Source organism: Mollisia scopiformis (genome assembly GCF_001500285.1).
Source record: "Mollisia scopiformis unplaced genomic scaffold LY89scaffold_4, whole genome shotgun sequence".
NCBI classification, from domain to species: domain Eukaryota; kingdom Fungi; phylum Ascomycota; class Leotiomycetes; order Helotiales; family Mollisiaceae; genus Mollisia; species Mollisia scopiformis.
Window position 1 is genome coordinate 415264 of NW_017263584.1, and position 24579 is coordinate 439842.

Sequence of the window (24579 nt, forward strand, 5' to 3'; positions counted from 1 at the left end):
GGCACGACCGATAGCAAGGCCTTTGAGTAACAATGGCATCACACTACCTAGCGGTCACGCGGCAACGACTGTCTACCTCAAACCTCGGCGTGCTCACATCGCTCTGAATTTGAGTTTTTGGGACATCCATTTGGACAGCTAGTATCTCCTTCCCCGCGATCGCAAACCGCGATCGCGGTCCCCAACGCGCACTTTCATCTAATTGATTTTGACTTCAACCAGTCAATTAGCAACGTTGTGTTGAGTCAGGGGATGCATGCTGCCAACTCAAAGTTATGACGTTACATTAGGGTCGCACCAATCCTTTAGGACCGCTTTCTTCATCTCGTGGCACATGGGACCAGGGATTTGAAATTTCGTCGCCGGCCAGTTCTTGCGACTTCACATACTGAAACTTCAAAGAACGAGTCTTATTCGTTGTAGTACAAGGAGTCTCTCAGTTGAAGCACGAAGAAAGAAGAGATGGCAGATTTTGCGGGAGGTTGGTGTAAAACGAAAGGGCACCAGTGACTAATTACATGATCCTTGGTCACGAGTTTCAAAGCTATTTCCGTGTTCCTTTCCATCACACCACCCTCTGGCAAGTACCAATGGAAATACATTGAATATTCCCTTTTCCCTCTTGCCACCCAACCCAACAATTCTCTCTATATCCTCTTCTCCAACCTGTTTCAGCGTACCCAACCAACCAACCAACCAAAATCAACCAACTTCAATAGCCTCGCCTGTTGGTGGTGCCCGCAGCTGTGCCGTCAGGCGAGGCCGCTGGGTAAATTCTGCTCCCTCGGAATCAATCACCCTCCTATCCTGACCCGACCTGATTGCTTCAACTCTCTCAGTCATCAATTTCCCATACACTCGCAAACACGGTTATTTGAGTACCTCCTGTCAGCTATCCCCGTATTTGGGACGATCTGCCACCATGCCACTTATGCCGCTCACGCTAGAGCAGAAAGATGCTATTCGCGAGTATCTTCATGCCGACCCCCGAGGAAAACCACGTGGTGGGATGCCCTTGTTGGTTTATTTTGTGATTACCGCCAAGAGTCCAGTTCGTAGGCTCTTGAATATAGTAAGCGCGTCCGATCGAGTCTGTACCTACATGAAGCTTTGACTGACTTGACAGTCTAGCTTGTCCATCCGAGCGATTTCTACGACCCAACAGGCCCTCAAGTCCCACTCCGAAGACAGTTAGCTCTTTATGATCGAGCAGTAATGCTTGAGATGCACGAATTCTGTTTCCAGGAACAGAGTACAGATTTATTTGTCCGAGACCTGTAGAATTGTTGGCATTCCCGAGGCGCTGATCCTCATGTACGATGTCGCCGACCGGGAAAGTTTCGTCGAATTGGAAAAGAGTTATGATAAGATATGCGACGTTCTTGAATTGGAAAAGAACTATGATAAGGTATACAAGGTCTGGGCCCCTAAGCTATGACGCTGAGTTATGAAACAGACAGACAAACCACCGGCTAGGGGACTGTTCAAGAGGGTTACAGACAGACTCTTTAAGAGGCCTCAGTGGGAAGCGCCGGTCCCGTATCCCATCTTCGTTTTTGCTGTGATCCTTAATCGGTCGGCCTCGCGGCAGGTCACTTACGACGAAGGGTTGGAACTGAGCGATCGTCTCAGTGCAATCTTTCTTGAGACTTCTCGTACTGGGTTGAATAACAATTGCTTTGACGATTTGGCGAGTCGGAGTATCTTAGCGAGGACTAAAAAAGAACCGAATCGAGTGGATAGTTGAACAATAGTCTTGTTACTAAGTATCGGTTCTGACCCGTGAATTCTTTTACTGGAAATTGGAGGACCAGTGTACGAAGGAGGTTGAGAGTATTCCCCGATCAGAAACGATGAAGTCCCTGATTATATGGATCGATTGCAACAAAATGTGTGTCTCAAAGGTCCAGAAAGTCTTCTCCTATGTCAAAGAACAAAAGTATCGAAGCAGTTGACAAACACACACCTCAAAGATCAGCTTACTCGAGAAAGTGAGAGAACACCATGAATTGCAGGTCAAACAATTTTGCGTTGGACTTGACTCACAACCTCCCTCGTAAGGGAGTCAATAAGCATCATACTGCTCGGCCAAATTGAGATGCCGCTTTATTGATTTGAGATAGAGAAATGAGGGGAAATTGAGGAGGGGTAAGCTCGCTTGAGGTTTTGTCAGATTCTGCGCCTGATTGACTGGTCTTTGCGTACGAAGTATTTCGTTATTTTGTTGAAGACCTAGACTCTTATTCTTTTGAATTCCGGTGCCTGTTGTTGCGACACCAAATGAGCACGTTCGAAGGAGAGTTGATTTCAGGAGAGGCAATGAGATATACAAATGATCGAGTTGTGTCGAAGTATTAAGTGTAACGCAGAAATAAAATGTCAGGAAAATCTTTCGCAAGGCAGCCGTTATATGTCAGACTGTGCCACGCACTTGAAAATTCACAGCACCGAGCACTTTGTACCCTGCCTGCCTCCATACAGGTTCGAGAAAGCCCCTTTTTGATCTAGCCAATAGAATATCGGCTTTTCGGCGCAACTCATCCCATGTTGAGAACGAGAGTTAATGCCTGCTCAAACATCAGATGACTCCTGTCAAACGATTGGCGATTATGAACGACCTCCGCAAAAGAACGAATAATGGACTTCAATATCATACACGTGATATCGATACTCTTCGGAAGTGATCCCAGAACCCGGAATAAGCTGAGCGCCGCGCCGCGCAGCTCTCCTCTCATTTCTTGGCTTGACCAACGACGATCGTATAAGGGATCAGCAACTCTTGGCAAAGCCTTATTCTCACCCTTCGGATACAGCGGACGACCGTCCCTGCACTGCCCCAAAACAAAATATACGAATTCTCAGCTGGGAAAACGCCCATCAGCAAATTTGCGATGCGTAAATCCAGCCCTCTGAGACATACCCACCATTGCGGATGCTCATAGGATGTTATTTCCAGATCAGTGGAGAAATGTGGCACGGTTCCTCCCTCGTGGCTGCATCGCGCTGCCATTTGCTGCTGATCTGTCGCCTCTTCTTCCACAAGTGCAGACTCCGTCGTATGCTGACCTGAGCCTAGCAGCCTTGTCGATAGTGTGTCATGCAGGAACAAGGCATAATTCGAAGCTACCCTGTGAATATCCTTTCCAGAATGTCCGTTTGCATATTGAGTTTAGATTTTGCTTTTGTTCTCCACGTCATAAGAAAGCCGGCCCGCTCCCTCCTTTGTCTGTTTGAAAGCCATCTCTTCTACTCCGCAATTTAAGTTGGGGGCTATTCATTCGTTCCTTGAAAAGTACATTTTTATTTGAATATGTCGATTCTAGTATCTAAATTTTGCTTCGGCATTCTGTTCGCTGCGGCTTATGCCCAAGCTACTTCTGTTCTCGATTGTCTCGATGCGAACAAAGTTCCATATGTTACCTCGAGCTCGACAGATTGGACTGCCTACCAAATACCCTTTAACCTTCGTCTTCCATTTGAGCCTGCTGTGATTACTGTTCCCGAGAATGAAGCTCAAGTTTCCGCTTCAATTACTTGTGCAGCTGCTGCAAGCTTGAAGGTTCAGGCAAAGGGGGGTGGACATTCTTATGCATCGTTCTCTAGCGGTGGCCAAAATGGCTCTTTGATTATTGAAATGGAGAACTTTGCTGAGATTACCGTTGACCCGAGTAAGTCCTTTCAACTATTTTCAGTTCTTTCTAGACGAAATTCCATGCACTAACACTTTTCAGCCACATTTATTGTGAAAATCGGTGCTGGACAAAGACTCGGCAATATTGCCACTGAAATTTATGCTCAGGGAAAGAGAGCCATGCCTCATGGGACCTGCGCCGGTGTTGGAATTGCTGGACACGCATTGCATGGCGGATATGGATACGATTCCAGGAAGTGGGGTCTTGCTCTAGACCACGTCGTTGGTCTGGACGTTGTACTTGCCGATGGTACAAGCGTTTACACCAATGCAACCACCAACCCAGATCTCTTCTGGGCAATGCGAGGCGCCGGCGATTCATTCGGCATCGCGACAAATTTCTACATGCAGACCGAAGCTGCGCCCGAATCAGTGCTTTACTTCGTAGCTGATCTTTCTGCTTCTTTGTCGAGCGCAGAAAATGCTGCAACTGGATTCGAAGTCCTCCAAAACTGGTCTTTTACTTCACCAGATCTTACTCCTAACATCACATTCGGCACCTATGCTGATTTCACCAAATCATTCATCATCCGTGGTTGGTGCATGGACTGCGACGAGGCTGTCTTCACAAAAAGCGTATTCCCTGGCATGCTTGCTGGTTTTCCAGGCTATGTGCCCACTGTGCAAAATCTCGACTGGATCACCGCATTGGTCGATCTTGCTGGGGAGAATCTGACACAGCCTTTGGGACACCTATACACTGAGCACGATACTTTCTACGCAAAGTCTGTCGTCAGCAAGGAAGCTGAACCATTGAGTCACGCGTCACTCGTGAGCTACTGGAACTACTTGATCGCCAATCTGGGAAACAAACAATGGTTCAGTATTATTAACCTCTACGGCGCTCCTGGATCCCTCATCAATGCCGTCTCTCCCGATGAATCAGCTTATTCTGACCGCGACTCCTTATGGGTGTTCCAAAACTACGGTTACACTGGTACAGAGCCCTGGGACCCAACTATCACACCCTTGATAGACGGGATGAATAACGCTACAATTGTTCCACAACCGGACGGAGACTTTGGGGCATACCTGAATTATGTAGACCCAGATCTATCGCCCGCCGAGGCTCACTTGGAGTACTATGGAGCTAGCACTTATGATAAGTTGTTGGGCTTGAAGGCTAAGTTTGACCCTGGGTTCGTGTTTTGGAATCCTCAGGCCATTGGAACTTCGATGGCTCTGTAAGATGGCTTGGTAGATTGGTACGATAGAAAGTCGTGACTATCTTTGAATATTTAAACATTAATGGAACTTAACATAACAAAAAGACCAAAACCAGTTGACGCTGTTACCGAACCCACCCTTCTCTTCTCATGACTTCCCCAGTCCACTCCTCCAATCTCTCCGCAAGCTTCTCATCCTTCGCCTCCCCACTCAACCATCTTGGCTCCATACACCGCTTGAAAATCTCGAGATACGCCCCGCTCTGCTCTGCCTTCATATCCCGACTCGCTACACAGAACAAACTAGTGTATGCACCTTTCTCTGCAGGGTACATCAATCCCAACATACGCAAACCTGAGAGAACACTCATAATTCCTGACTGCGACTCCCCCATCGACGAAGCGAGGTTCGTCTCCACCAGCCCGGGATGCACAGACGAAACCCAGATCTCGCCCTCCCCTTTCGAGCCGGGGCCGTACTCCTTGTGCAAAGTCTTCGTGTGTAGAATATTGGCGAGCTTGCTCTGTCCATACCTTGCCCACGTACCGCTCTCCTTGAGCGAGAGGTCCTCGAAATTGATGCCGCTTTTCGGTGCGCTCAGGTGGCCCGATGAAGAGATGTTCACGATGCGCACGCTGCCGGGAGGAAGCGCCTTGGCGGTATGTAGCATTAAAGGGAGCAAATGCTCGGTCAAAACCCAGTGCGCGAGGTAATTTGTCTGCCATTGGGCTTCATGGCCATCTTTGGTAATTTCGAAGGGGGTCGCCATAATGCCTGCGTTGTTGACTAGGCCGTGCAGGGCTGTTTCGTGAGTGAGGAAGTGTTTGGCTGCTGCAACGATGCTGGCGAGGTCCATGAGATCCATTTGCAGGAGGTCTATATTGGCTGAGGGGTGCACTTTCTTGATATTTGCAATAGCTGTTGTGCCTTTCTCTAGGGATCGGACACCCATGTAAACGTGGGCTCCGTGTTCTGCGAGGTGTGATACGGTGTAGTAGCCTCTGTGGTTTGGTCAGATCAGGGATCCGGGCTTCGTGGTAAGAGAGGATACTTACATGCCGGAATTTCCACCTGTTATTATGAACACTTTGCCTTTGAGATCGGGCAGAGTGTCGGGAGAGAAAGTCATGTTCGAAACGAGTCCTTCAGTCAGGGTGTGGAAGTGCAGAGTTCACTAAGAAACAGATAGCTGAAGTTTTTGGAATAAGTTCGATGCTTTTGGTGGTATGAGAAGATGCGTCAAAAATTGAGGATTTACTATCATCTTTATAGTAGTCTTATCGAACAATCTTCCATATTGAAAGTTGTTCCAAGCATCAGATATTGTGAGCAGGTTGCATGATATTGACAAGATGGACCAATAGGAGAATTCAGTCGGCCAGCTGCATGAATGGTGTGGCTGTACAGGGCTCACTACCGAGTCTCCATAATGTGAGCAGGTTGCATGACATTAGACCATTTCAAGTTAGACATTCATTACCCCTGTCATCTGTGGCTCAGCTGCGGAATTTCAAGCATATTCATTCCTCCGTTCCCGAGTATTAGACTCGTCATTGTGAGCAGGTTGCATAGAACGTGGCCAGCACAAACAAACTTACCTCAATCATCACTAACTTATCCCATTATCACCGCAGGTCCCATATCCGCTGATATCATGATTCGTACGTATCAACTGCCGCCTGCAAATTCGACAGTGTCACACATTCAACTTACGCCGTTACCACAATTGGCCGAGGTACGTATCAGGACGCCTTCAATCACCAAGACGACATGATCTCTTACCGCGCATAGGCAAGAAGCCAAGAGGATGATTGGACTGGCACCAAGGATGCTGCAGCACGCAGACGGGCACAGACTAGACTCAACACAAGGGCATACCGTACGGCCTTGTCATCTCTTTTGTCCAAATCAGCAGTCAGGACCAGTCCGAAGAAAGGGTACCCAATTATCGAAAACTAACACTCCATTAGGAAAGCGCAAAGCCCAAGCAAGGAAAGTCGAAGAGTCCACTGCTACGACTGGGACACTGGCAAAATCAGAAGCCCTAGTGGAATGCTGGGATAATGAACAGCAATCCGTATCCATCGTCCCAGCATCCCGAATCAAGCTATTTTACAGTATGAGATATCCATTGTTGCCATCAGATAAATCTAGAAAAGAACACTTCAATATTATCTTCCCTCTCTGTCCAGACCACCTCATCACACTCCTCCAATTCAACGCCCTCCGCTCCATGGCCGTCAACCGCACTCTAATCTCAGGTATCCTCACCTCGCCGCTCGACTGTGACGAGGAAGTGATCCACGTTATCCCTTACCCTGCGAAACCCGACCTCATTCCACCAGCACTCCTGCCCACCACCCTGCAACAAACAGTGCCACACCCCGATTGGATCGATCTCTTCCCGTGTGCCGAAGGACGAGATCGTCTGATCCGAGCCGTCGGCACCTTCGATGAGGATGACCTTTGGGCCGACTGCATCGGTGGGCTGTACGAGGGTTTCCCTGACGACGAGATCAAGCAACGCGGCATCATTGCATGGTCGCCGCCATGGGACATCACGGGATGGGAGATGTCGGAGGGCTTTCTGAGGAAATGGGGGTGGTTGGTTGAAGGGTTTCCTGGGATGTTGGAGGCAACGAATCGGTGGCGGATGGAGAGAGGTGAGGAACCATTGGCTGATGACTGCACGTCACAAAATGTAATTTTGTGACCTTCATCTTGCCCCAATACTTTGTCATAAGCCATCCTAATTCATGTCTCTCGAAAATAGAGAGTGAAGTTTGATTTCATAAGATTAAAATCTGAGTGTCGAATTGCACGTGAGGAAATGTCATTATCGGCAATTTGGTAGTGGATGCAACTTGAAAGTATTTCCTAGGTCTGAGTCTCGTTCTCATTCTCGTTCTCCTACATTATCCCTTCTTGACAGAACTAGCCACCTCATTAATCATAAGTCGTCGCCAACCATCGTCTTGCCCGGCAATCCCAGAATCGCCACACAGCATACCAACACCCCTGCTCCCGCCAAATATAATGGCCCATTCAAGCTTTTTTCCAGCAAATGAGCAGCAATTAAGGGACTAAAAATCGAGAATAACCGACCCCAGAATGAAGCTACGCCAGATGCAGTGCCGCGAACAGAGGCAGGGAACGCTTCTGGTGTCCAACCGTACAGGATGGCGTTGAACATGCTTTGGAAGAAATACTCCATGGTGTTTAAGCCCACGTTGCTAGCTTGCGTGTTGACTGCTGCAAATAAGAAAAGGGATACAGCCATGAGAAGAGAGGAGGTAAACATGGCGTATTTGCGTCCGACGTGGGGAACTTGAATAAGTAAAGCACCGAGAGCGACGCCAACGAGTCCGGGTGTGTAGATTATTATGTAGTCTCGGTAGGTTTCAGAGATGGAAACATTGATGCTAGAGTTCTTCCTTGCTAGGATGGTGGGGAGGAATGATCCTGAGTTTGTCAGTGTTCTGAGAGAACATGAAGTATAGGGGCTCGCTTACCAGCAACCGAAAATCCCCAATAATCGAAAGCATAGATGATCCATACCAGGATCGTCAATCTGGCCAGAGTAGCCGTAGAAAACAGAATGCTGACGCGCTTGAGCTCTGTTTTGATGCTTTCCATTGGTGCATCCACGAATCGTTTTGACCCAACCAGGTTTCCTTCTCGAATCATGGCTGTACCTGAAGAGTCGGAGCTCGATCGTTGTCCTTCGCTCTCCCGGAGATTCTCAAAAGTCGCCATTGTGATTCGAGATTGAGTCCCGTTCGTTTTCGCAACATTGTCTAGTACTCTCAGAGCCTGTTCATCTTTACCCTTGCTCAACAGATATTTAGGGCTCTCTTGGAATGTGAAGACGACGAATCGCATAATGAAGACGAATAGAGATATGCCACCAAGAGTGAACATCAGGTATCTCCATCCGTAGTTTGACGATTTGGTACAGCATGGTGCGCCAGGAGCGAGCGACGATGAATGGCATGATAGTAGTTCCGAGTCGCACGAGTATTTGGGTATGAAGCCGTATGCGATACCTGAACAGACAATGACCCCAAGAGGTTGAAAGATCGAGAGGAGTGCGAGGAGAAATCGTCGATTCTGATATGGTGGTGCACGCGTCAGATATAGAGCTGTACGATAGAGAAGTGAGAAATGATACCTTCGGCAAGAACTCGAGACAAATCGTGGTGTCAATTGGGATGTTTCCTCCAATTCCAAACCCATTGAACGCAGTGAGGACGAGAACTGCATTATAGGTATTTGGTGCTCCGAGAGAGAGGCCGAAGATGCAAGTTATTAGAACAGTGCCATTGAAAGCCCAGCGACGACCTGTACTTTGTGTAAGTCATTGCAGGGTTCAACATGGAGGGGTCGCGTACCGATGATGTCCACCAATACACCCCAGACGAACGCACCAGCTGTCAGACCTGAGCTGAATGCTGTGAAAATGTCTCCCAATTGTCCGTCTATACCTTGTCAGTCAATTTATTGCTTGAAATCCATACTCGGAGACTGCGCGCACCACTAAAACCAAGCTCTTTCTGCAACGGGGTAGCAATAAGTCCGAATGCTTGTGCCCATAGTAGATCCAAGAAGTATCCAAGACCACAAAGACTCCATATGTACCACTGATATTTTCCCATGCCCATAGCATCCAGTTCCCTTTGTATCAAGAGTGACTTCTGCTCGTATAACGACAAGCCATCCATCTCGAGTTCGTTGCTTGCCTCGTTTGAATCGCCAATAATTGGAACTTCTCGAAATGTCCTGTCTAGTTTCCTTGGTCAGCTTTATGAGATGCAAGAACAGATCAGTCTGACTTACTACCAAGTCCAGAAGCCCCGACATCTGGGCGCTTGCCCTCTGCGTCAAGCGCATCCATCGCAATCGGAGACGAGAACACGCGACAGGGAAAATAAAAATAAAAAGGAGAAAGGAGGTCGCAAGCAAGAAAATAACATAGGCAAGATGCGGGGTGATAAGAAAGTCGTACAAGGTACAAGCAGGAAGCAAAATCCTTGGCTCCCGCATAGTAACAAACCGTCACCTCTCAACCTGGTAGTGCATTTTCTGGTTAGAGCAATTATATTAGCTCCTCGAAAAATCTGCGTTTTAGATATGCAAAGCGCAAGTCAGCTCCAACAAGTAATGCAAAGACGATATGTATCATTCAAGTACAGGACCATTGTGAACATCACCGCAAGAAGGTACCTTCTGGCCCTTGACGATAACATGAGAGATATCCCATCTTTCGATGTCATCGAATTTAAAGAAATGCAGGTTGAACCATGGCGAAGTTCGCTAGAGTGTCCAATCACAGCACAGTATCTCGGGATGCTAAAGACGACGGATTCATGCACTTCTTTAGTGCATTTCCAATTCTTGGAGCTAAGAAACTCTATTAGTGATGGATATAGATGCCATGCTCTTGGAGCAGAATCAGGTAGAGGTGAAAGTTCTATCCATATAATATGAGATTTGCGCTGCTGTGGCTGTATAATAATGCTTAAGCGATTATGATGTTTTCAGCTCGCTTCTTCACATCCAATGTTTATTTTTGTTTTTGAATTTTATGTTTTCCTTTTCCATGTTTTGTTCTAAAATTCGGATTTAGCGAGTACTCCAGTACAGATAGAATGTCTCGTGGTAGAAAAAAAGCCTGCACTAGAAGAACAAAAGTGATTCTATTGGACCTGAGAACATTTTGGTGGTAGCTGGGGCCAGTGTGTGGAGATGGAGATCATTTAGCCTCATCTAAATTTAGCAATGCTACCTCATGTAAACTTCACTAGGGAGTGAGACAATATTCATCGAATGGTGTGAATGCACAGTTTTTGTTCCGTAAGGCTGCTGGAAGGTACGACGATGTTAATTTAAGAACAAAAGTGAAGAGCGAGGCTAGAAAAATAGTCTGGTAGTCCTGGGCACGTTCAGACAGCCCCGCTGCAGGTGACGCCCCACATAATGCACTTCTGTCCTAATAGTTTTCGGAACTAAACCACGACTATGGAGCTCGGTTCCTAAGACTGAAGATTATGGGCTCTAGTATTCTCTAGAGAGCTCGCTTATGACGTTTGGTATCAGGCTTTCCTTCACTTATATTGGTCTGCACATTCAAAGTGCCACGCTGCAGAAGACACTTTAAGCGTGCCATACTGAAACAGATTGCTGGATACCCGCCTGAGCAGCAACTAGCAGCTTTTCGGAAGTTGTGTGACTCGAATCCTGTTGCATAGCACAGATGCAGGCGAGGCATCACAGTGGAAAGTGCATATACATAGATAGAGCTTTTCAATCCCTTACAGACTTCTTCGACAAATTATTGATACAAATAGTGTTTTTATCCCCTAAACTCTATCCCATCTGCAAGCAACGTCCCCTGCAGATCGCCAGTCCCTCTGATGACCGCATCCACTTTGAAAGACCATGAGATCATGCAAGCCCATCCTCCAGCTTCTCAAAATCAGCCCGAGTCAGCAACGTTCCATTCAACATCTTCCCCATATGAGTCTTCTCGATGCTTTCGCAGTGGTTGCGAACCTTTGTCATGAGGACTTGCAAGAACATGGTAGGGCTCTGCTTGAACGTCGACTGTCTACTGCTATTGCCACTCTTCAAGATAAATCCATCGGGCGCAACGCTGCTGCCATTCTCAGATTTTTCCCACGCAAGGCCAAGCAGGTCACAGACCTCGGTATATTCCTCGAATGAGCTGAAATATAGCTGCCCTGCAAACAAATTGAGTAGAACAACGAACTTACGAGGTACTATTAAGGACGGCGACCGAGATGGACATGTTGAAGAATCCAATCTGTCCATCGGAAGGAATCCAAGAGTCAATCTTGGGGCGTACGGGTGCAGAGTGATCATTTTCGATCCACTGATCTGTGGCTCGATCAAGTTTGCCTCGAAAGGGCTGATGATCAGCATGTGCTTGATCGTAGTTCCACCAAGTGGTCCCGTGCTCGTGAGAACCCAACGTACAGGTCGTTGAAAGCTATCCGAGATGTACGTGCTGTAACTAGATACTTGAATCGTCTTTGAAAAGTCCTCTGTGACCAGGAGATCGTTCGGGAATTGGGAGACATCGAAACCTTTTGCTGCGCTGGTAGTGCGCAATGATGAAAAAGCCGGTATGTAAGCTTTTGAGTTTGGGACCGGGACCCCAGCAGACACGAATTTCATCAGGTCAGCATGCAATTTGTGGTCTGCTGGTTCTGCCGGAGCCGCTTTCTGAGTCTGACGCTCTTGCTCAATCTCGGGCGCAAGCTCGCGCTCTTGTTCTTCTTGGAGCGTGGCAGAGACAAAGTTGAGATTGTTCAATTCTTTGCAGCGCTCTGCGATCTTATTCAGATTTTGGTTGCTGCTTGGCTGCATGAGCGATACTGAATTGGCCCTGACACGCGGTCGATACCTATGGTCCAGGCTCTGCATCTCATCTTCGAGAAAACTCTCAGCTTGAGACTGCGACATGACGAAGCCATCCTGGGTACAAGTCGCAGCCCATAGCTCGCTCTGCTGCTCAAATCGTTGACCTTGGGCTGCCCAAAGTGGAATGCTTTTGCGTGTGTCGACGAAAGTTTCAGAGATTGCCCAACTAAGAACGTCAGATACATCAATGCTCGCGTCGCTCAATTTTGATGCTCGGGCCAGTATTCTGGCCTTGATCTCTTCCGGAACACAGAAGACTACTGACTGGCCTTTCCCTAGCTTTCGCATTCTCATGCATGCTGTATATCATTAGTAATAGACAGTACATCTGTGGGATGGGTGACTGACCTTGAACTAGACGATCCTTCGTCAAATTAGGACCCATAGTAACAGCGGCTCGATATGTTGTTGGCAATCGGAGATCAGTGCCACGTGTATGGGACTCGTCTAAGTAAACGAGACAAACATCCATCTGCGTTGCAAATGAAGATGTTTGCAAGGCTTCGATATTGTTGTGTCGATCAAGAACACAAAGCTCGTCATTGTCATCGCAGAAAATAACGGCTTGCGCATCTTCGTCATTGGACATCATTTTCAGCCATTCCTTTGCAACCTCCAGGTTGTCGAGTTCGAGAATTTGCGCACCAACATCAAGAATCACCTGAACTTTCTCGGGCATTGCGATCACCATGGCCAACAAAGCTCGGGCGTCTGAGATTGAAGCATCGAACCGTGGCTTCATCAGAGCGACAGAGTTTTCGTCCTGTAGGAGGTACTTTAGTACAAGAGCATTGGTGTGTTCTTGCTCGGGAAGATCTAAATGTCCAACGGTAAGTGGAAGAACCATCTGTGAGTCGTTTGTACCGCTAAAACCTGTCAATGGAAGTCCAGGTGGTCTAGTTTTTCCAATGTCCCATCCAGATGCGGACAATTTGTGGGGAAATTCTTTCATCTCCTTTGGGAAGACGATACGAGCCAGAAAGTAGTCGATTGCTCCTTTCGAGTATCGGAGACTAGGATAAACTTGCTCTTCGCACTGGATGCGGTCTTTTAGGTTGATGCCTGACAGAGTTTTAAAGGAATGTGGTAGACTTGGGGCATCTCTAACCCAGACCCCATATTCGATATCTGCCTGATCCGATCGTAGCAGGTGGGCGAAAGCCATAGACAGGTCGTCATCCTGCAAGCCTCCATAGTAATGAGTCAAAGACGTCAGGACAATGACAACGTCAGGATGGCTGAATTCAGAGCGAGCAGTAGGGTTGTCTTTGGCTCTATATGGTACCGCCAACTTTGTCCCAGGCTTACGAGTGACGTCAAGCCCATAATTGACTCTCCAACGCTTCTGACCGAATGCAAACGATAAAATTCCACAAGCAAACAGACCTCTCAAAAGAAGAAGAGCATTGCATGTTGATGATGTCCAGAAACCACCAGGACCTTCAACCAAGGCGATTTCCTCTGGGCTAAGGTTTGCTTCGGTCAAATATCTGTACACAGCTTGTCTGTCAGGTTTCGACCGTCTAACAATTGGAAGTCCATTCATGCCAGTAGCTTCACAGATGTGTTGGGCGATTCGACCGATAATTTCTCGCTCGGCATCAGGTCGGAGAAATCGAATGCGAGGGAAACTTCCTGGCTGTCGTTGATCGACATCGAGTGACTGAGGGAACTCATTCTTGACCTCAAATGCAAACTGTCTGACCATATCCAGGACGGTGAAAATGCACAACCAACGTTCGGGGCTGAACTCGATCGGACGTTGGGAGCCCATGGTATAGACCAGCTCAAATTTGACACTGAAATTCTCATCGCTCTCGTCGACAAGGTCGCGCGACGACCTATCAAAAAATTCTTGCATTCTCAGAAGAGATCTGCCAATCAGGGCTTTGTCCGCGATGAAGCACTCGAGGACCATAAGTTTGAATGACAACAGGTGCTCCGGTTGTACTAGGAGAATACCACCATTCTGCGTGCAATCTCGGTAAATCTTGCCCATAGCTTCTGCTTTCCCATCTTCGGGATGAAGTTTCAATGCACGAGAAAATGGCATATGATACACCTGTCGATCCAGCAATCCGCCCAGTTTCGATACTAGCATTTGCAACATCTGCTTTGACTGGGGCTTAGCAACGATGACTCGGACCAGACAGGAGCCATCTGCAAGAGCGGCAGCTACGATTGGAACGATGACCGAGGACTTTCCCTCTCCCATGTTCAATTGCATGACAGAATTTGCACCAGATGCTGGTTTCCTCATGTGTCCAGCGATCTGCTCTTGTACTTCTCGGATCATAATGCCGCTCTCAACCTCAAGGAGTAGGGACTCGGGATACTCGAAAGGGCTCCAATTCGTATGGCCGGCGTTTTGAAGCTCTCGAATGAGCTCCATTTCGTTATCGGCGTAGCTTAGAAGTCTTTCAGCTCTATGTAATTCGGTGAAAGCAAGTCCATACTGAATGATACATTCTTGCCAGCGGCTTGGAATTCCACTCCAACGCTTGCGATTGAGCTGCCTAAGCAGGAATATCGGAGAAAGTCTTGGCCATTGATTAACCTCAATAGCCAGAGACATCGATATAGAGTTGTTGGAGGATGCTAGACAACAAATGATAGCATCAAAGACCTGTTGAACATGTACTCTGCAACTAATAAGGTAATCGGAAAGACGAGCCTTACGGACGCCACGATCCAACTGCAAGTGAAGTCGATTTTCAAATCCCTGCAACGAACCAAGACTACCACGAAGCGCTTTAGCGTAATTCTCCTCGTAGTTCGAAGTAGTTGATTGCTCGAGACTCTCTAACAAGATATTGAGAAGAGGCACTTCTAATTTGGCTTCGGGGTAATGAGCGACGAGGCCTGTAATAGAGGTCTTATTCAATTGTGGAAGCTGGGGAGCTGAACAACTGAATATGGTGTCGGTACTGACAAATCTCTGGTATTGTTCGCTCTGGAGAGACGGCGTAGGGACTTTCTTTACGTATGATGGTCTCGGCACAGGCTTGACAGATTGTACGGAAAGGACTGTCGAAATATCTTCTAAGTACTTGAGATACCGACGATTTTCGAACCAGACTTTGAAACGTGGCTTTGCAAGCTGGACTGCCTGCTCAACGTTCATATAAGCGTCTATGGTCTTACGTTGCTCCTGGCCAGGCATTGTCGGGACCTCACATGGCCATTGTTCCTTCAACGCTGTAGCTAACGCGTTCAGAGCTTTGTCCTGGTTTCTTTGAAATTCAGATTGGCGTCTGTTTACGAACTGATTGTTTTTCTCGTATGGCTTCTTTTTTAAAGTCCCCTCCGGGCAGCGAGTGAGTACGAAGAGGGCTGGTCGGAAAATCTTTAGCAATTCGTCAGGTTTGACATCAGTTCCTGCGTCAAGCTGAAATGAGATGATCGGCGGAGCAGATATCAGACCTACTTCTGGTGTCGTATAGAAGGAAGCCACGGCCTGGAGAGCCTCCATGTCGGCGTTGGTTGAATACCCTAAGGTGGAGAGCCAAATCATGAGGCGAAATTCATCAATAGAAGATCTTGCTCCTCGAAGCGCATGGTGAAGAGGCATCCAATGTTGTGCCAGAAAGACCATATGATTCTGAAGAAGGAGACCATCGTAGCGTATATCTGACAATGGCAACGGCCGGCTCGGGCCATAAACAGTTCGGGCCTCCGAGAGTATGGCCAGCAGGTGGTCTGCCAGGCGTTGTCGAACTGGTTTGTGCAAATACCTACGTCTGTGGGCTATGATGTATGCCATTGCGAACGCCTTGTGCTCTTGTTCAGAATCCTGGTTCTGGTCTCTGGATGTGTAAATTTGGTCGTGTTTGACAGTATGTTCTTCTGCACCGGAGCCCGAAACACGAAAGGTTGACGATCGAATACAATCTCGTTCAAGTAAATGTAGGTCAACAGTTCTCTGGTGTCGTCGCTCAATGCAAGATTCTGGTTGAAATATGCTGTATGTCTCCGCTTGGTCATATATCGATTGAACAGATTTATGAAAGCTGCCATGCCGCGCCATGAAACCAACTTGCAGACCTAGGACTCGTCGTTAGCACATGAGCTTCGTCTACGTCGTTCAGGAGCTAGACTAAACTTCTAAGAAGAGTGGAATATCAGAAAAGATCAACTTACCGTGCATAGACCAATCAATACTCTGCATGACACGCTCATTCGTTGGGTAATAGCTTCTGCCAGGAGTCAAATATCCCAGCAGACCTAAAAGCTCAATGTTGCTTGGGGCTAGTTGAACAATTGACTTGATCGCGGCAGAATCTAAAATCGACAAAGCCTGCTCTGTCCCAGTACTTCGAGTAAGGGGATCGGCCAAACAGAAGGATGTGAGGCTATGTAAATAACATAGATATAATTTGCTTTGCAGGCTTCCGTTATCTGATAGCTTGCCGGTCATTCTGTCCACATTGTATGCATGGACTCTGGTAGACAGGGGTTTTTCCACTTCGACATTGACGTGACTGACTGACCCGTATGCCTTCGACTGGCACGAAACGGGCCCCTCAGGGACGAGAACAAGGCGTCGGTCGCGCTTTCTTTGCGTCAGTACGAGTTTGTTTGAAAGTCCAACAAGAGTTCCCAGAGACTGGTCTGTATCGATGATCATCCCTCGAAATTGTTTTGACTGTATGTCGGACGTTTGAGACTGTAGCCGAAATCCTAGCTGAAACCTGGGAAGCTCAATGTTGATCATCAATGGCGAGAGACCAAGATTTAAGACGATGTGGATTTGTGTTGGGTCCTCGAGGGGTGCGAGTATCTTAGACAGAGTTCTAGCTGTAGCACTCTTGATGCTGAGCAAAGTATCTTGAGATTCTTTCACCAAGCGCCATCGACTTGAAAACCCGGCTTTCGACTTGGTTAATACCCAACATGTGTCAAGACATCGAGTCCAGGGATCTCCAATCGGTCGAAATTCCACAGAATTATCCGTGACATTGTACCAATGAGCAAAGTTCGTGACCAAGTCTGACGGAAACTCCCCCTCGAGGAGTCTTGATGGAATGAGCTCGAAACTTTGCCCCTGTCTAGAAGCCCGGACTAAGAAGTCTTTTACAGTCTTGCCAGCCGAATCTTGGGAAGGCACCATATTAAAATGAACGGTATGTCCTGAGAACTCTTCCTTGCCAGAAAATTGCATACCTGGAGCAGACGTTGGCATGATATCAAGGGTCGAATTGCCGAAGAGAGAGCGGTATGTTGAGTGCTGTTCGTATTTCGATGGTAGACGAGCTAGTGGCAAGCCGTCCACAAGAAGCTTGCCTGTTAGCAAGTTGAAATGAACTGTAAGTGATCCAGAAGCGCTGTTGGATGCAGTATGGCTGACGAGCCAGTAATCAAGATCTCTTGACACTTTTTGCCAGTGATCTCCTGCTTCGAACGCAGACCAAGTCTTTTTCACGGCGTCATTCAAAGCTGCGTCGTCTCCCTGGGTGATAGATTCACTCAGTATATGATAGCTGCGGAAAGATATCATCTTCCAGCGATGGTACAGTAAAGTAACCATGCAGTCGGAAGAGCTCGAGATGCTGTAGTCCTCTTCTTGGATGAGGAAGCAGCATTGGAAGAATAGTGAAGCGTCCTCTTGTACAGAAAGAGTTCTGTCTAAGTACTCGCCTTCAAGATTGAAAGACGTGAGACAGATCAACGCAATCTCGACGGCTTTCAGTCGAAATTCCGCTCTCTGTTTATCGTCGGTAGCAGTGGAAGCTTTTTTCTTGAGATACATGGCCCATTTGAAAGCGACACATCGAATACTTGAAATATAAAGTAAATATTTATCTGCAAGGTTTTTTGAGGCAGTCAAGGACAGTACTCGAGTTGCGAGTGAGATGAAAGTACAGAGAGCTTGTGAGGACTCCCAATTCTCTTTAATTCGCTGCAGAGCCTGCTCAAGGGCAACCAAGAGAGTAGTGGCGAATTGCGTGTCGCCAACAATCGCATGACTCTCTCGGAGGACACCATTGCCTTCAAGACGGCCAGCTTGGTAGATAACTTGCAAAATGACCAGAGTTGTCTCGACTTTCTTGAAGTCTACAGTAGGCATGTACAATTCAACCTCTATGTTGCGCCATTGAATTCTACAGCCTAGGGGAAGGGTACTCAAAGCTGTATATTCGGCAGGTGACATAGAGACTGGGCATTCTGATTGGCTAGCGGGGACCGCATTTGGTTTGGGGCCATCTGGCAACAACTCAGGACGGAAGATGAAACGTTGCAGCGAAGCCACCCGAGTGGGCAGTGTGAATGTACAGCGTTTTGAGATTTCATCAGAAACGCAAAAGCTATCAACAAAGCATCCAAGGGTACTGTCGTGATACTTAAACTTGGGTCCATGATTCACACAAACGGCGTTCTCATTGCTCGTGGAGACAAGAACTTCTCGTCGGTGTGTATTTCCAGAGGGTTTATCCTCCGAGAGCATGCCGATTCGTTGCATCCCGCTGAATTGCTTGAAGAAAGAGGAGAGTCCGCTATAAGTATGTAGGGGGTAACGTGATCGAGGTGACTGCGACACGCTATATTCGCTCTGGAGAATATCGATCAAGAAGAACACAGTTGCATCGCGCCAATATCCGAACCAAGATGGAACATTGAGTTCGAAAACCACAGATTGTGCATTCATATTATTCTCAGGAAGTGGCCATTCATGAGTCTCGATTCTTAATCGATCGGCTTGAGTCTTGTAGGCACACTTCTGGCAAGTACTTGGATGTGTTGGCATTTTAATTTCGTGACGTTCTCCGTTGATATCAGTGTACGAATCAACGAGAACTTCACGAGATTCGTGATCCACGATCAGATCGCACTTTTTGATTAGATCATTGTACAGCTTCTTCTTTTGGGCAAGCTCTGCGCATTTTGCTTGTCGTTGTTCTGTGGCGTGACGTACAATCTTTTCAAACAGCTCTCGATGCTCAGAAGATTGTTGGAAATATCGAACCGAGAAGGAGTCTACACTTCCAAAATGTTTGAAGATGTCTGGGACCTTCTCATCGGCAATACGTCGGCGATCATTCAGATACTTTTCTGCGTTGAGTAGCCTCAGCATTTGAGACTTCAATGGTAGCAGCAACGATGTGAAAAGTTCTCGTGGGATGCCCGGATCGTAGTGTTGCAAGATATTGCAGACGTGGCAGGCAACTTTGTCACAAGCGATCCAAATCTCCAGAATAGTGAGGAGCATTATGGAGGTAGTTTCGGGGTTGCCTTGACACAAACGAGAAGCAGCAGCAAAATAACTCTGAATCAAGCCAGCGAGTCTTTGGCACGTGGTGTTGTGATCGAGTTCTCGCGCTACCCAGGCGTCCAAATGGGATTCCACCCAGGATTCGACATTCTTTACATTGTACGGCAAAATATCCGGATTCGAAGATTGTACGTCCGGTGGTAGGTCTTTGGCTGAACACTTGATCAATTTGGATCCGGATTGGAATGCCACAGAATTGCTTTGATGCTTTCGCTTATGTCTCATTTGGAGATATTGATCTAGCCCCGGAAGGGACATGATCGTGTCGGTAATAAAGTCCAATTGCGGAAGTTCTGATAAATTGCAAGTCGGGTCTGCTTGCTTCTGAATGATTGTCCATCTGTTTCGAAGGACATTGGAAGTGCGTTGTAGAACTACTTGCACGAATTCAAGTCCAGGACAATCGGAGGTGGGATTGAGCTTGAGCAAACGTCGGATAATCTTGGCATGCATGATATGTATGAGATCGCTGTCAATGTCCGGGCGTTGATGGGACATCTCAAGAACATAGGCCATGAAAAACATCATGAATTCCTTGTACACGGCTTCTGCTGTATGCTGCATAGCAACACGCATAAGCAACCATTGGGGCGATCTTCTCCAAGGTCGGTGACTGTCGAGCCACAACACTTCTTCTCGAGTGTTCTTCCATAGAGGGTGTCCATCCACAGGCTCAGCAACAGCGCCTAAGAAACCGAAGAAAAGCTCCGTGACCATCTTCGGGTGAGCAGTATCCCGATCCTCGTCCAGCATCTGCCCTGCCTTCTTCGCTTGAGGTTGTGTACCGATCACGGCTTGGTGACCCATCTTCGAAAGAGTGTGGGCTACCGTAGCTTGGAAGTCGGGTTGTTCAAAGACTTCGGGTTTGACAAGTAACACGCGGCCTGGAAACATTCGCCGAAGCCTGCCTTTAGTCTTTATCACCTGTTCATTGAGAGGTGATAACTCAAATGCTTCAAAATGGTAATTCTTGTCGATTTTTCTGATTAGGAGACCAGCATTTTGAGCGCGGACATACAATGGGATTGTGCCCCCTATGAGACAATTAACTTGAGTAGAGTTTATAGACGACAGGTACTCACCTTTGATTGGGAGGTCTCCGAGAGCCTGCAGAAACTCTGCTTCGTAGATGTTGCTATGAGGAGGGTGAATGTTCTTCAAGACGATCATCATTTGCAGAACAGAAGTGATGTTATCACTCTGATCATTGTTGACATGAACCTTGAACTTCGAAAGAGCGTCAATGGTGATGTTTATCAGTAATGATTCGTGCTGAGCTTTGGAGTCATCTTCCTGGGGTAATCTTGGAGGAAGAAAGACGTGATTTATCAAGTACTGGATAGCCGCAATCGACGGGCTATTGCTGGAAGGTGTTGCCATCGCTGCCAATTGCGAGGTTTAATGCGATCTCAAGTGCAAGTGAAGCTGACAAGAAGTCTTCGACCGTTTGTTACTCGATCTCGAAAAGGCGTGAGTTTTTTGTGTCGCTACGCGCGACAACTCCAGAATTGTAATACAGCAATTGGTGAGATGTGAAAAAGAGGGTTGAGGGGTGGTCGTTGTTGTGGTGGTGTGGTGTGGAGGTTTGGGGGAGTAGAGAAAATCTTCGTCAGTTCAGTCTCGACTAGCGTGGGCAGGGCAAGGCTGGTAGCCTTACGAGTATCGATTCAAAAAAGATTTGACAGTGAAGGGCGTTGGATGTCCTAGGGCATGTCGGACATTCCGACTTGAGCTCCGAAATCCGCAAAGTCAAGCATTGAAAGGTCTTGCCTTTAGCACAATCTTCATGTAAGTACCCGCTGGAGCTTCTGGAATCATCTGAAACTTGTTGGAGATTGTTATTTCGGTGTCGAGAGGTTGACGGAAGGGAGGCTTGATAGATCCAGCCGTGTTGCCGTGTTAAGGGTCGCTAGAAGTCATCAATGCCAGTACATCTTATCCAACTAGCCCCTTTTCTCCAATCTGCACCGAACATCCAAGTATGAAATGTGGAGTTTCGGTCATTGCTGTACTATCTCTTAATCTACATTTCGGCCGGGTTTAATAACCGACGATGATGCTCTCCCGCTCGGTGCTCTTGAGGACGTGTTATCGGCTCAGTGCAGAAACTCGAATGGCATATCTTTTGATGAAACGCTCTTCCTCCTTTCGTCCAAATACATATTGTTCTTTGCCTCTAGTTCAGCAAGTTGCCGAACTGGCCTATGGGCTATGGGGGATGACACCGCCACTCGCCCAGGGATCCTGTTCTCATAATTTTCTCGCGTAGATGCATGAAATATATGGGACGTCGGAAAATATGAATCTGACACGTACAAAGGCGGGTAGTGGAGCTTGTAGACGGGGCGGAAACTGTTCTGATGTTCTGATGTTGAAGTCAGTTTTGGAGTAAAGCTAAGTGCACGCTAGCTTCATTCGGAGTAGTGCGGGGTAAAGGAGGAATTCAGCTTCTCGTGAAGTCCTTCAGCAATTCGTTCGAACACAAATCTTTGCTTGTATGAGAACAAGTGTGCTAGTATCTGTTCAAATCTCATTTCTTTGGATGAATGCATCGAGTGCTGCAGATGCGCCCCCACGCATGCATGGAACCGAGACACAATAGATTCCGCGTGCAAATATCTTCACGGAGCACGATTTCTGAGTCACACCAAGTCTACTGTGTTGTGTGAGAGTGACTGGCATATTTATCACATATCTAAAAGTCATTGTTTTATTCTCCACTAGTTGGCTTAAAGTTCGGTTGGAACGTACCGCATCTCTCGTGTTCGCTTCGATTACCCAAATATTCGGGGCGGATGCTTTCTCTACCTAAGAAGATGGACTCGTGGGAAAGCTGCATATTACTCGCATCCCTGCTCCACGCTCCGTAGTGCTGCAGCTGCCGATGAACCCGATCGAGTCTGATGCATCTTTCATCTTACTGACAGGTCATTTCACTCAAAAAATGTAACCTGGAAGTGAGACGACCATTTCAAGAATAAGATCCACAAATTCTATGAAATTCTCCATTTCATGCCCCCACATCGTCAATTTGAAACAAACAGAACGCAACTTTCATTGTCCACACATCCCCTGTTCATCAAAATCGATACTGCTATCTTTTGGATGATCAATGTCATGACACTGAGATAGTGCCTTTATCGTGCCCTGTTTCCTAGACAGTGATTTTTGGCCATAGCTCTGCTGCCCCACATGCGTCAATTCACAAGATTTGGGTTTAGGTTTAGACAGTGACAGATCATCGCAGTATGAACATGAGTTATGGATGAGACATTACTTTGCTCGCCAAAAAGAACCATCCTGCCACTCATCACCATCTCCAATCCCAAATCATGAAAGAAGAAAAACCATCAAAAATCAATAGCAGTAAGGATCAACCAGCTATAGAAAAATGAGATGGTGAAGAGGAAAGTTCGATGCTTGGGCAAATGGAAAGACACTCTCCATCACTCATTCCATTCAGCAAGTTTACCACAGGCCCAAAACAGTTGTTCATAATGTATCCCCTTACCAAGCCTCAGAGTGTTCCATGAAAGAATCGAGAGGCAGATAAATACTCGTACCCGGGACCTGTACTGGCATTGAGGAACCTGGCCTCGGTGCGTACGTTTTCTGTCTCCATTCTAATTCTCTTTCCGATGGAATATATTTACCAGTTCCCACTCTCAAGTATGCCGGACTAGTTCTCCCATCCATCCGTTTCCCCATTGTCCGCGGAAGGAAGTGTTTGGGATCTATGGAAAGTCCCAAGGATGACGGTAATGTCAAATCCAGATAGACGTGAGGAATGGGGGAGCCGTGGGCGAAATCGAGGATCTGGAGAACATCGCTCTCAAGTTGTGGATTGGTGTATCTTTGTGTGATCTTCAAACTTCGAAGTGATTGAGAATGCGCGAGCAAAGCCTCCATCATTAATTTGGTAAGCGGGACCACATGCCACCGGGATGTGTGGATAGTATCTGTGTCGGAAGTGATTATGACATCTCTCAGAGGATTCAGTTGAGCAATGATCTCAGGTGTCATAACCAGGTGCTGGGAATGAAGAGGCATCAAATTAGGTGCGGACCAAAGTGATTGAGGAGGCTCTTCTGTGAATTGGTAGATAGTGATGCTGTCAAGATGTTTCAGCGACTGCAGGATTGATAGGGCGTCTTCCGGAGAAGTCTTAGAGTACCCTGAGAAGTGCAAATGTCGGAGTTCAGGAAATCTTTTGAGCTGAGACAAGGGTAATAGATCAACGTGGGCCTCATAACTCAGGACATGGGGAAACGCAAATGATATGATCTCCATGATCAGGTTTGCTTGATTCTCGTATCGTAAAGTTGGTGGATTGGACGAATAGTCATCGAGGTCGCTGGCATGAACCCAAATCTTCTGAACATTTGGAAAGAGGTGAAGAGCTTCCCAGAATGAAGCGATCTCTTCCAAAGCAAGTTGAGATTCTGAATCGTTGTGAAGTAGTAGCATAGTACTTTGCACGTGTCTTCTTTCCAAGATGACTTTGAGCTGGGGATGTAAATCGCAAGAGCCTGCTAGATGTCTAGGCAATTTGTCCGCGATTTTGTAGAAGGCACGAGAGAATGTGAACCCCAAACTTTGAACGATTTTTTGCATAGCTAATGGGCTGCTTCTAGCCCAGTCTGAGAACATCTCGACATTCTTGTGATACATTCTGTTCCCGACTATCAAGGAAAGGAATTCGTAACGAACTTGAGAACAGGTAGATGTCAAATTATAGCACCATCCGCAGTAGATCATCAAGCGAGGCTTATGGATCCTGCTTGCGTCTAAAACGTCCTGATATACATGCAGTCGGATCTCAAAGGGCAGGTCCATGAGATATAGCCTGTACTTGGAGAGAGTTGTCATGTTTTTGAACAAAGGATCAGCGTCCTCGAGAGTGCGTAGATAGGATCGGGTATTGAACCTTCTTCAAAGAGTTCTCCGACGGAACTTGAAGGGAGGGACACGCCGTTCCGAAAAAGGCCACATATTGAGGAAATTTGTG

At 47.2% G+C, this 24579-nt stretch overlaps 7 protein-coding genes across 7 annotated transcripts; 3 read left to right on the top strand and 4 right to left on the bottom strand.

The window, feature by feature from the left end:
• Positions 1 to 595: 595 nt before the first annotated feature.
• Positions 596 to 1747, top strand: LY89DRAFT_714745 (uncharacterized protein; the record flags this gene model as incomplete). The annotated part of the gene is made up of 4 exons (XM_018218151.1): positions 596 to 1072; positions 1132 to 1190; positions 1246 to 1408; positions 1457 to 1747. The coding sequence occupies exons 1-4, from the start codon at positions 923 to 925 to the stop codon at positions 1745 to 1747; spliced, it is 663 nt and encodes a 220-aa protein (XP_018076028.1). The 5' UTR covers positions 596 to 922.
• Positions 1748 to 3215: 1468 nt separating this feature from the next.
• Positions 3216 to 4956, top strand: LY89DRAFT_608078 (glucooligosaccharide oxidase-like protein). The gene is made up of 2 exons (XM_018210483.1): positions 3216 to 3668; positions 3732 to 4956. Exons 1-2 carry the CDS (start codon positions 3311 to 3313, stop codon positions 4877 to 4879), a joined length of 1506 nt encoding a protein of 501 aa, XP_018076029.1. The 5' UTR covers positions 3216 to 3310; the 3' UTR covers positions 4880 to 4956.
• Positions 4899 to 6184, bottom strand: LY89DRAFT_778073 (NAD(P)-binding protein). Its single transcript, XM_018222180.1, has 2 exons — positions 5914 to 6184; positions 4899 to 5859 (listed from the first exon to the last, which is right to left on the bottom strand). The coding sequence occupies exons 1-2, from the start codon at positions 5985 to 5987 to the stop codon at positions 4983 to 4985; spliced, it is 951 nt and encodes a 316-aa protein (XP_018076030.1). The 5' UTR covers positions 5988 to 6184; the 3' UTR covers positions 4899 to 4982.
• A 226-nt stretch (positions 6185 to 6410) lies between these two features.
• Positions 6411 to 7633, top strand: LY89DRAFT_681111 (uncharacterized protein). Its single transcript, XM_018214209.1, has 3 exons — positions 6411 to 6593; positions 6650 to 6737; positions 6829 to 7633. Exons 1-3 carry the CDS (start codon positions 6513 to 6515, stop codon positions 7569 to 7571), a joined length of 912 nt encoding a protein of 303 aa, XP_018076031.1. The 5' UTR covers positions 6411 to 6512; the 3' UTR covers positions 7572 to 7633.
• Positions 7634 to 7808: 175 nt separating this feature from the next.
• Positions 7809 to 9579, bottom strand: LY89DRAFT_637544 (MFS sugar transporter-like protein; the record flags this gene model as incomplete). The annotated part of the gene is made up of 5 exons (XM_018211534.1): positions 7809 to 8320; positions 8371 to 8968; positions 9030 to 9199; positions 9250 to 9342; positions 9393 to 9579. The coding sequence occupies 5 exons, from the start codon at positions 9577 to 9579 to the stop codon at positions 7809 to 7811; spliced, it is 1560 nt and encodes a 519-aa protein (XP_018076032.1).
• A 1587-nt stretch (positions 9580 to 11166) lies between these two features.
• Positions 11167 to 20951, bottom strand: LY89DRAFT_637548 (uncharacterized protein; the record flags this gene model as incomplete). The annotated part of the gene is made up of 3 exons (XM_018211535.1): positions 11167 to 12600; positions 12650 to 16336; positions 16442 to 20951. 3 exons carry the CDS (start codon positions 20949 to 20951, stop codon positions 11303 to 11305), a joined length of 9495 nt encoding a protein of 3164 aa, XP_018076033.1. The 3' UTR covers positions 11167 to 11302.
• A 1825-nt stretch (positions 20952 to 22776) lies between these two features.
• On the bottom strand, positions 22777 to 24579 carry LY89DRAFT_380366 (uncharacterized protein). The gene has a single exon (XM_018207126.1). The coding sequence runs from the start codon at positions 24438 to 24440 to the stop codon at positions 23079 to 23081; it is 1362 nt and encodes a 453-aa protein (XP_018076034.1). The 5' UTR covers positions 24441 to 24579; the 3' UTR covers positions 22777 to 23078.